Below are 12,357 nucleotides of genomic sequence, written 5' to 3' on the forward strand. Positions count from 1 at the left end.
TCACACACACATACCCCACTCTCTACAGAAGAAAAATACCTCACTGGCGTTACTTGAAGTAGGCCTACCAGAGTGTACTACTGGTAAAAGTAGTACTGTAATCACAATTTTACTCAAGTAGAAAAGTAATAGCATCAAAATATACTTTAAGTACAAATAGTAAAAGTAGCCTACTCATTACTCAGATGCAGAATCATTTATATCATATATTCAGAATAATTTATATCAGTACAATTCTGAGATACTTTACTGGATTAGTAGCTCATATGAAATATGATCAACACTTAAATAATACTTTAGTTACACCTGGAGTAACATTCACCAGCAACTCTGCAGTATAAATTAATTAAAACTTGGCCAGCTTGATTAATAATAATACTAATAATAATAATAATAATAATAATAATAATAATGCATTAATAGGCCTAATTATAAAGAGAACATATCATATATTATTCTGAAATGGACCAATCTGCATAATGAGTAGGCTACTTCTACTTTTGGTACTTTACGTATGACAATACTTTTGTACTTTTGCTTGTGTAACATTTTGATTGCAGGACGTTTACTTGTAACATAGTATTCCTACTCTGGTACTTCTACTTTGACTTAAGAACAAGATCTGAGTAGCCTACTTCCCTTTAATAGCATGAATGGTCACCACCAGACGGTAAATCACTGACAGCATGGGGTGAATTCGACGTGACAGCATTCTTTACATCACACGTCAAATAAATCATTTGGAGTGTGTTTAAATTATTCCATACTGCTGTGTGTGTACCACATATATTTGGAGTTCCTGTAATGGTGTGTGAGAAAGTAAAAGTTGGAGCTCAGGCTGAGCCTCTAGCGCCATCGTCTGGCAGAAATACTACATTGTGATCAAGATAATCAGAATACCTTCATTAGTCCCATAGAAGGGACATTTACATTGTTACAGCAAAAGTATAAAGACAAAATATTAAATAAGATGCATGCATATAATATTAAAGATAGGAAGTACACAAATTACAATTTAGAATAGTAGCCTACCAGTAAAAGTATTTTTTTGAAAAAACAAGTGTAACATGTTTAAAATAGTGTGATAGCAGCCAGATAGCAAGTTGCACAGTTATTACATATTTTGTTGAGGTAGTTAAATAGTCTAACTAAGAGAGAGCAGCCAAGAGTAAAGAGACATTCAGGGAGCAGCACATTCATCATCTAACAAAGTGACTGTCTGCTGCTTTCAGGTACCTCTTATTAGTGTTTGAACATAATAAAATAATCATTACATTACATTAGATTACATTGCATTTAGCTGACGCTTTTATCCAAAGCGACTTACAATAAGTGCTTTCGACCAACAAAATACAAACTTGAAGAAAACAGAATCATATAAGTACATCAGGTTTCATAGAGCAAAAACATTTTAAGTGCTACTCAACTGGCTTTAGATAAGCCAGTCCTTTATTAGTATATAAGTGCTTTGTTAATAGTTCTATTGCTCGAAGTGGAGTCGAAAGAGATGAGTTTTCAGTCTCAGGTAGACCAGCCAGGAGGGAGTTGCAGTAGTCTAGGCGTGAGATGACGAGAGCCTGGACCAGAACCTGCGTAGCTTTCTGGGTCAGCTGGGGGCGTATCCTCCTGATGTTGTAAAGCGTGTATCTGCAGCAGCGGGTTGTAGCAGCGATGTTTGCAGTGAAGGACAGGTTGTTATCTAGGATCACTCCCAGATTCCTTGCAGTCTGAGTCGGGGAAACAACAGAGGTGCCGATGTTGATTGTTAGGTCAAGAGTGGGACAATCTTTTCCCGGAAGGAAAAGCAGTTCAGTCTTGTCAAGGTTGAGCTTGAGGTGATGAGCGGACATCCACTGAGAGATGTCAGCTAGACAAGCAGAGATGCGTGCGACGACCTGGGTCTCTGAGCGGGGAAAGGACAGGATTAATTGGGTGTCGTCAGCGTAGCAGTGGTATGAAAAACCATGCGGGCTAATGACAGATCCGAGCGAGTTTGTGTACAAGGAGAAGAGGAGGGGACCAAGAACAGAGCCCTGAGGGACCCCTGTAGTTAATTGACAAGGGTCGGACTCCGACCCTCTCCAAGTAACCCTGTAGGTGCGGTCTTTGAGGTATGAGGTGATGAGGGAAAGTGCAGAGCCTGAAACTCCAAGTTCTTGGAGAGTGCGAAGGAGGATCTGATGGTTCACCGTGTCGAATGCAGCAGACAGGTTCAAAAAGATGATGACAGAGGAGAGGGAGGCTGCTTTAGCAGTGTGCAGTTCCTCAGTGACAGCAAGGAGGGCAGTTTCTGTGGAGTGACCTGCCTTGAAATCAGACTGGTGCGGATCCAGAAGGTTGTTCTGATGGAGATAACAGGAGAGTTGTTTAAAGACAGCGCGTTCAAGTGTTTTAGACAGGAACGGGAGGAGAGAGACAGGCCTGTAGTTTATAACATCAGACGGGTTGAGAGTGGGTTTCTTCAGGAGAGGGTTTACTCTTGCCTCCTTGAGACTGTTTGTAAAGTGACCAGAAGTTAGAGAAGTGTTGATGAAATGGGTGAGAAATGGTAGAATATCAGGAGCGATAGTCTGAAGGAGGTTTGAGGGGATAGGGTCCAGAGGACAGGTGGTAGGGCGGGCAGAGGTAATAAGGGTAAGAACCTCACTTGGAGAGAGAGGGGAAAAGGAGGTCAGTGTGTGGGTGGAAGGAGGGTCTGGTGACCCAGCGGTGAGTAAAGGTGAGTCAGAAAAAGAAGAGCGAATATCATTAACCTTTTTTTCAAAGTGGTTAACAAAGTCGCTTGACAGAAGGGAGGAGGGGGAAGGGGCTTTGGGAGGGTCCAAGAGGGTGGAGAAGATGGAAAATAGTTTTTTGGGATTGGAATAGGAAGATTGGATCTTATCTTGAAAGAAAGTGCTTTTTGCCTGAGAGATCGAAGCAGAGAAAGAGGAGAGGAGAGCCTGATAGGTTAAGAGGTCGTCATGGTGTTTGGATTTCCACCGTTTCCGCTCTGCTGCCCTAAGGACAGTTCTATTAGCACGCAGTGCGTCATTTAGCCAGGGAGCAGGAGGGGACTGACGAGCCTGCCGAGATGTGAGAGGACAGAGAGAGTCCAGAGAGGATGAGAGAGTAGAGAGGAGAGTTTCTGCAGCAGAGTTTGGAGGCAGGAGTTGGAACGAGTCAGAGGAAGGGAGGGCTGAGAGCACCGATGAGGCAAAGGTAGAGGGGGAGAGGGAACGAAGGTTACGGCGGACAGGTGCAGGATGAGAAGAGATTAGTTCGTTATGTTTGGAAAGGGGTAGAGAGAATGAAATGAAGAAGTGATCAGATGTGTGGAGCGGGTTTACAGAGAGGTTAGAAGTAGTGCAGTTCCTTGAGAATATGAGATCAAGGACATTGCCAGCTTTATGAGTCGGTGGGGATGGAGACAGTGAGAAAGCAAAGGCGGTTAACAGAGATGTTAGTTTGTCTAATCATGAAACCATACATAATTACATTAACACTAGCAGATTAATTAGATTAGTGAGCTCTTTAATCATTCTCTGCCTCTGTGTTCTTTCTTCATTACCTTTGTTGAAATGAAGCTGTTGCTTCTCGATGCATTTAGGAGAATTTGACTTTTAGCTATCAATTCAAAAGGGTTTCAAACCACCTTTAGGGCTTCATTTTGGGAATCTAACATGAAATAATAATTTCTATATCAAATATGATTTATTGTTAGTTACAAGGAAATACTTGGGCACATTATATTGTTCTAAAATCTAGATAAAGCAGCACTTTTTTGGGATAAGTAAAAACTTTGAAATTGACGTTGGACATTTCACTGTCCTCATTCTGCTGCTGTAGTACACGCAGTTGCCTGATTTTAAATGTCATTAAAATACAAATGCAAACATACACAATGTCATTTTGCTTAACATGCACAAATGTAATTCATATGGCAGGAATACTTTTCAACATCTTAATCATCAAAGCTTTACTTGCCAAACATGCAGGCAAAGACTTGATGAAACACAGTAAATCAAGAAAGGTAAAGGTAAAATGTTAATTCAAAAAGTTTATATACAATTCTTAAATAGTTTAGAATAATTTTAAAATGCTTTGTTTGAGGGAGAAGTTTGTTCAGAGGCAACAGAAAGTTGTGGGGGTTTTCAGGCCGACCATTAGGCCAGCATCTCATTCATTCCTGGGGCCCTCTAGCAGGTTAACCCATGGAGCTCGCCCTGCACAAATGCGTATAATTCTTTAAGGGACAATGCATGTCATATATAATTCAAGACACTTTAAATGGCATACAACAACTAGAAGAATAAGATAATTCCTCTGCATGGACCGATGCATGAAATGTAATCGTTCTAGGCTTTCCCTGCAAAATGTTTTGGGGACTTTTGCTTCTCAGCATATGTCCTTATTTGGTTGAGATGAATCATTGGCCTTCACTGTAAATGCACACACACACACGCACGCACGCACGCACGCACGCGCGCACACACACACACACACACACACACACACACCCACCCACACACACACACACACACACACACACACACACACACACACACACACACACACACACACACACACACACACACACACACACACACACACACACACACACACACACACACACATATACCATGTATACATCACTTCAGGGGACATTGCAGTGACTTACATGCATTTCCTGGAGACTTATCCTAACCTTAACCATAACCAACACATGCCTAACCCTTACCCTTACCCTAACCCTAATCCTAATCTTAAACCTAACCAAGTCACCCTAAAATTAATGATTCCCCTCATGGGGACCTCCAATTTGTCCCCATAAGGGAGGCGAGTCCTCACATCCACACGTGACTGTGTAAACAGATTTAGGTCCCCACAAATATAGTAATGCTAGGCCACACACACACACACACACACACACACGCGCGCGCGCGCGCACCCGCGCACACGAACATTTGCACGTTTTGCCGCGCGAATCTCAAAGAACAGCTTTTTTTCCATGACGCAATTTCTCTTTTCATTTAAAGAGGAAGAAAAAAAGTCCCCCCTCACTTTTTTAGATGGGGGTAACAGCATGTTACGTGACCAGCGTGCAGAAATGATCAGGGAAGAGGACAACTTGAACTTCCCCAGAGGGAGTTTATGGTAAGCAGTTTCTGCAGCAGAGTATGGAGCTGCAGGTGTTTGCAACTGTGTCAGTATACTATGCATGCATGCAAAGAGATGATCACTGATATTCACATTATGGTTATCTTCTTTCAAAGCACATGCCCCTCAATAAAAAATTGTAATACACAACTTAATAAACACGTGAACTGTCATTTTTATCGGTACAGTAGTCCTTGCAGCCAGGCCATGATTGACAACATGTGTCTTGTGTTAGAATAAGCCATAAATATTGTATTCAGGCTTTGCTTCAGTTTAGCCCAGCTTAACAGACAATTGCTGATGGTGTGCGTGTTCTGAATGCAATGCTGTGTCCCGGATCATTGCCAAAACGTCTCTAGGTCCAAAAAAAAGCACTTTGTATCCCACCCCCAGTTTTCTCTATCCTGCGTTCATTCACTACGATGCGCGCTTAGTTGCAGGAGGTTCTCCATAACTGGTCCCCTGTGCAAGACTAAAACTTTCTAATGAAATCCCCAATTACTTTTTGACAAACATTGTTTTTTCTCTCGGGGTGAGGAGGGCTTCCGACGTATTAAGAAGCGTTGCTTTTGCCAAGAAAACTTCAGGTATGTCTGAATAATTTTTCATCGACATTTTAATTTGTACTGAAATACATATTAATTGTGTCTGATTGCAGATTAAGTTAGATAACTTGGGAGTGTGGTGAAAAGTTCTGCAAGTGTTGAACTGTGGAAGTTCGCAGATGTAAAGGTGTATCGCTCTAAGTGAAGGGTATTGGAGATGTGATTGGTTTAACAAGTGCTTTTTCCTCCTGAAGAACATGGAGCCCAGTTCCACAGAGGGAGGAGCTGAAGATACGCTCCTTAAAAATCATCCACCAGGTCTTGTAAGTGCTTACATTAACATTTAAAATGTATAAATTAATAATCACTTTATTCACTGAATGCAGTAATTAAGGAAACGTTCCCACCAGCACTGAAGTTGTTTTATCTAACAGAAAATATAACAGCAAAGTTATTATTAACACATTAATCAAGTGGTTTTATTGGCACAAGATTCAAAGCATAGCAGCAAAAGATAACAATTTATTATTTTAAAAGCCAAATTCTCACGAATGAAGTGACTTTTCCGTGACTCTCTGAAGCGTCCCGTGGTTCCTCTGGGATCTGTCTGTCCTGGCCTGTGGATTCTGAGAGTCAGTGAGTAACATCTGGCTGTCAGAGTGACCCTCCAGATCTGCTGTCTGCAGCTGCTGCTCCAAGCAGGAGGGTCCACTCAGAGGAGGTCAGATCTCCCAACGAGAGCCAGAGGGGTCACCAGCGGGTTTATAATTTGCAGAAACAGGGGACAGGACGGTCAGTGTGAAGTTCATTAATATGCAGAGCACTCTCTGGCAGGTTATATCGTCGGTCATACTCGGATCAGAAGGCATGCCATTTTTTTCCTGCAGTGATTTGAAAAGAAAATAGGTTGGCTGCAGAACTTAGCAGTTGTGAAATATGTGTGGTGAGGGCTTTTTCTCTCCTTCTTTCCACCAGCCTCACAAAGTGATACTCAAACATGGCCAAGAGCTGGAGGAAGAGCAGGAGGAGTTGGCCGAGCACAAGCCTCTAGAGCAGGAAGACCTGAACTTTGAGAAATGGAAGCGCAGGCCGTTACCCAAGAGGACGCTCCACCAGAAAATAGAAGCCATCAAGACGTACCTGTGGAATGCAGAGACCAAGGAATTCATGGGTCGCTCTGGGAAGAGCTGGGGTGAGTTGGTGATTAAGAAGATTTATGTTGTTGGAAATGAGGGGGGGGGGGGGAGTTTGATTAATGCAAAGATTCCTTTTTGTTTTACTGCATGTGTCCAATAATTACAGATCTAATTTTAAATGTTTTAATAGTCTCAACAATAGCACGCATGGTGTTTGAATCTCTTTAAAAGATGCACTCACGGTTAGTTTAATGTCTCTGCAGTCTAGTGACTCTGCTCACTGTACTGCGAGTGTGTGTGTGTCCTTATGCTCAATGTTTACATAGGTGCATGGACAATTCAGAGTGGCCCGACAAAAACAGACTGCCTGGGGACGTTTTCCCAGCGGGAGCTCACTGTCCCGGGCCTCGCATTGGCCGGGAATCACATTCCTCTACATCTAACCATGCTCTCCACAGCCTCTTTCCCAAAGCCTCGGCGACCTCATAGCTGAGTTGCAGTGAAACACGTAGAGATGCTCTTCTTTTCCTATCTATACAGCTTACTGCCAAATTGAGCTTTGGCTAACTTTATCTGGCAGTAAACGACAGACTAGACGAGTTTGTTGAGTCAATGATGATGGAGCAGCCTCTTGGTATTCACTGCCATGTGACGCTGCTGAGCCCCTTCCTCCCCCAGCCAGTCAAACATGATCCAACTCAGTGTAGAAAGAATACCCAAGGAAAGTGTGTGTTCCTTGCATAAGCTGAAATTGATGGATCCTAGGGAGAGCTCAGCTTAAAAAACCAGTGTGTGCAGGAGTGGGGCCCATGTGTGTGTTGAAGAAAGGCCCTGAGCTAGAGTCTGTGTGTCCTGTGAGACGAGTGTGTAACAGGGGACACAATACCAGAGCAGGGTGATGGGGACTCCTTGGAGCTGGCCAGGCCTCTATGGCTGCAAAAGACCTTCACTACGATGGCAACCGGAGGTTCACTGTGTTCCTGAGTGAAAGGACAGCTGGGAGAATTCTCACTGAGCTCAAACAGAAAGTCCTTTGTGGCTCTAGGGATGCAAGTCTGGCTGCAGCTAGTCCCCTGTGAAATCGCCCGCACAGTAAAAGCCATTTAATGTGGAGCACGTTTGGCTTGATTAGTTGCTAATGGACTGTTGATTAAACATTGCACAACAATTAGAGTTATTGGTTTCCTTTGTTACAGGGTTCTCACATATGTTTATAACGGTAGATTTGATACGTAACCTTAAAACGTTTTGTGGTGGACACATCATTAATTAATAAAAGTAACATAGTTTAGAAATACTCAAGGAGTTAAAGTCCTGCACTCAAAATCTACTTAAGTAAATCATTTGGCACAACTTCTCATTTGAGAATAATAGATGTTATATCATTGAATTATAGTTACTATATAAACTGCAGTGTTGCTTGTCAGGTTGAACAAGGTATCCATAAAGTTTTGATCTTAACCTAAAATAATATTTGATGAATTATTTAAATGTTCTATTACTAATCTGGGTCTGAATCATCAAAAAGAACTACAGCTGTCAGATAGATGTCGTGCAGTGACATATTTGCCCTTGAACTGTGGTGGAATAAAAGTGTAAAGTACCAGAAAAGGAAAATACTCAAGTAATAAACCTCAAAATCGTACTTTAGTACAGTACTTGAATGAACGCACTTAATTACTGTCCTTCAAAGGACAGTGCTTTTGTATGAGTAAACAAATGAATGACTGTCCTGATTAAGGGACAGTAGCTGGAGTCCAGACAGCCAAAAAAGTAAACTCTTAGCGGTTCTTTGTTCTTCTCCCCTCAGATCGGAGGGATGATTTAATCAGAGATGTGTGGTCTGTTATGTAAGCACTTTTGTGCTGCATCCAAAATACGCTCCCTAATAATTAAAAATGTTCCCTTCTCTTCCAGGTCTCATCCTCCTCTTCTACGCTGCACTTTATACGTTTCTGGCAGCCATGTTTGGTGGCTGCATGTTCTGCCTCATGTGGTCCATTAGTCCCTACCATCCCACCTATAATGATAGAGTGATGCCACCAGGTAAATATAAACCTCTCCACTGCATCCTCCACCCTCCCTTTCCTGTCGTCTCTCTGCTCGTCTGTCCTTCAGTCTGTTGCTTCTACTTGAGTCTCAGCACAGTTGACTGTCTCTGGGTCTCCACTGGCAGGTATGACTATGGCCCCCTACTTAGAGGCCCACGAGATCGCCTTCAACGCTTCTGATCGCAAATCCTGGAAGAAGTACGCGAGGTCTATGGATGAGTATCTGAAACGTGAGTGGGTGTGATTTTTGGGGGTGATGTTAAATGATGTGTGGGGGGGTCAGATGAGGTTGTTGAGTTTAAATCAAGCAGGCATGCAATGAGTTAATCCTCATCTTCAGTACCTTTGTCCCCCTTTTCCGTTTGGTTCTAGCAGAGCATGCTGGGAAGGGAAGCCTCTTTGTGGGCAGAGTGCAACCATTCAATACTTTTTTTTTTTTTCTCACCCAGCTTTTGTCAAGCTTCTTTAATCAGAGGCCTGGGTCTGGCAGGGCATTGCTGTAGCGAGGGTTTTATGTATGCCCTCCTCTCTCACTCTCTCACTCTTCCTCCCCCCCTCTCTGCCTCTTTCTCCCTGCCCTCCATTTTCAGCGTATAACGATGGCGTTCAGGAGAAGAAGAATATCCGCTGCACACAGGACAGATACTTCATGCAGGACGACTTGGAGGAGAGCGCAGAGCGGAAAGCGTGCCAGTTCAAGAGGTCTTGGTTGGGGGAGTGCTCAGGGCTGCAGGACCCCCACTATGGCTATTCTCAGGGCAGGCCATGCATCCTCCTTCGGATGAACCGGGTAAGACGGTTGTCAGTCACAAAAACCTGTAAAACAGTGCCCTTTAAAAAGTACAAAACAAAAGAGGGAACATAAAACTGCAGCAACAGATTTTCACAGGACAGTGGAAGCTCTCAGTGACATCTTGTGGCCATTTCAGGGAGAGGATGAAAATACATGACACCATTTGTGCACAACTTTTTGCTTTGGTTAACAATAATGGTAAATTATACACAATCCCATTCAAATGTTCTTGTTTTATACACTTTAGAATTCAACTTCTGGATGTAATATGTACGATTCATATAATGTATGAAGACATACTGATGTAGTTCAGGTTAAAGAACAAAAGGTGAATACTTTCAACCTGTAGAATATGAAGTTTGATGAGAGGTTGTCCACACACTTCTAGACATTAACTTCTACCAACAATGTCATTTATGCTAATCCGTCTGACCAGCATAATCTTTGGCAAACATTCCATTTGATTTTAGTTGGAGGACATAAAATATAGTAACCAAAATGTGTCCTTTTTTGTTTTGTACTGTTTCAACAGATTCTTGGTTACCTACCTGGCCAGGGCAACGCAGTGAATGTGACTTGTGGAGTTAAGGTACAGTGACCATCATTACACACTGACTTGTAATAATTCTTATCAGTAAAACACTTCTGAAATTATGATGTATTCTTCTTTCAGAAAGGACCTCCAGAAGCCTTGGGAGAAATCCAATTTTTCCCTAAAAGCATTTTTGAAATGATGTACTATCCATACTATGGGAAGCTCCGACAAGTGAGTGAGAACGCAATGCTTCGGGATAACATATATACGTTTATATTTAACAGTGAAATAACAGCTTTAATGTCTTGAACCTGTGTATTTCTTCTGTCTCAGACCAACTACTCTGCACCGGTGATGGCCGTGCGTTTTGCAGGAGTGCAGTACGACTCTCACATCGTGGTGCAGTGCAAACTGCATGGAAAGGGCATCATCAACGATTCGCCCACTGACCGCAACCTGGGCAGAGTGAGCTTCTCCTTGGATATCGGAGCGTAAGGCAACAGATTTAGCTGCCAGCAGGATGCTCCTGTGACAATGAGGCAGGAAAATGTACAAGAAAAAAAAGATTATGTTGAACCATTATTTTCCATGAAATATGTAATTTCCCTATTTCACTTAAATATCTTCTGCTTTGAAACAAATCTCTCAAGAAGTAGATATTTCCTCTTGTGTTTCTGTTGTATCTTTGACCCTTGAGCACCTGCACCGACACAAACAGTGCAGAGCACAAGACAAGTGCATAGAGTGAGTTACAATTCCTGATATTTTGATTAATCAAACTAAATGACACTCTGCCCATTAGTTAGCATTTCTGGCTATGCAAATCCAATTATGACTTTAAACACTACTAGGTGATTAGAAATATTGTTGTGTCAGGTTAGATTATGGTTTTGTGTGCACCGCTTTCTTTGACAAAGTGTACTAATTTGTTTTGAATTATATTTTTCAAACTTGTATATTGTAAGAATTCCTATCATGAAAACACTGAAAGCAGGACTTGTACTGTACTTACACAGTAACAAATACATAATAAATGCCAATACACTATTACTATATTTTTGTTGAATAGAGCATTATTACATATATTATTTACATTTATGATAAAGCATCACATGGCACTTCTTGTCTTCTTTTGTATAAACATTTGAGAATGAAATACTACACAAGACTGATCAAAGAGACATACTGTACTGTGAAATAGTTTGTGAGGTATACCATTTTGAAAATAACTATTTTGTGATAGCATTAATCCTGTCTGAAACGTGCTACTAAACATGGTATCAATGTTGTATTTATTCCTATTATAGTTCTTATAATAAATACAATGTTCTGGTATGTATTGTATGTTTTCTTCCACGTGGGACTGACATCAACTCAAAAAAAGCTTTCAACTAAGATATGTAATTATTAGAATAGTTCTACAAATAATATATAACAAATACTATGGTTTGAATAAATAAACCAACGAATACAAATAAATAAATATATAAATACAAAGACAAATAGTTACATAAATTAATACAGTAATGGCTACCCTTTAATTTAAACAATTTTTGGGAATGAACGCATTTACATATTCACTCTGACTAATTGTATGATCATCTTATAACTTAGTTCAGTCATATTGATGGTGTAACAAATCAGTACCAAATGTACAGCCAATCCATTGATATAGCTGTATAGACATCTCGCTCAAAACCATACATGTGTTAAAGTTAATCATAGCAATTCAGGGTAAAACCAAGGTCATCAGGGCGAACATGACTATTTTAGACAAATTTGCCTAAATTCTTTCAACAGTTTTGGAGATAGTTTAGTCCAAAGTGGCCATTTGAGTATTTTCTCAGCGTTGCCACAAACTGGGCCAGCTCTTTTGCAGACAAACGTTAATTCCCCTGAAAACCTTTATTTTTTTAGATAAGATATTCTTTATATTGAATGTTTTCGTTGCAGCAGCACGCAAAACAAAGTATTGCACATAATTAGAAATAAACAAGTATACACTATAAACATCTCAAAATAGAAGATAAAACAGAAAATATAGAAGTTGACCGTAATGTAAAAATCTGTAAACTATCAGCCAAATAAAACACTATTAGAGGGCGAAATTACAGTTAACACAATATAAAAGTAGGACATTATTTACATAGGACACCAA

The 12,357-nt window shown here is 41.1% G+C and overlaps 1 protein-coding gene across 1 annotated transcript; it reads left to right on the top strand.

Annotated features, from left to right (window-relative positions):
• Positions 1–5,537: 5,537 nt before the first annotated feature.
• Positions 5,538–11,534, top strand: atp1b4 (ATPase Na+/K+ transporting subunit beta 4). The gene is made up of 9 exons (XM_034093718.2): positions 5,538–5,726; positions 5,939–6,007; positions 6,660–6,876; positions 8,738–8,866; positions 8,997–9,101; positions 9,462–9,661; positions 10,197–10,253; positions 10,338–10,430; positions 10,533–11,534. The coding sequence occupies exons 2-9, from the start codon at positions 5,942–5,944 to the stop codon at positions 10,692–10,694; spliced, it is 1,029 nt and encodes a 342-aa protein (XP_033949609.1). The 5' UTR covers positions 5,538–5,726; positions 5,939–5,941; the 3' UTR covers positions 10,695–11,534.
• The last annotated feature ends 823 nt before the right edge of the window (positions 11,535–12,357 follow it).

Source organism: Pseudochaenichthys georgianus, chromosome 10 (assembly GCF_902827115.2).
Source record: "Pseudochaenichthys georgianus chromosome 10, fPseGeo1.2, whole genome shotgun sequence".
Lineage (NCBI taxonomy): Eukaryota > Metazoa > Chordata > Actinopteri > Perciformes > Channichthyidae > Pseudochaenichthys > Pseudochaenichthys georgianus.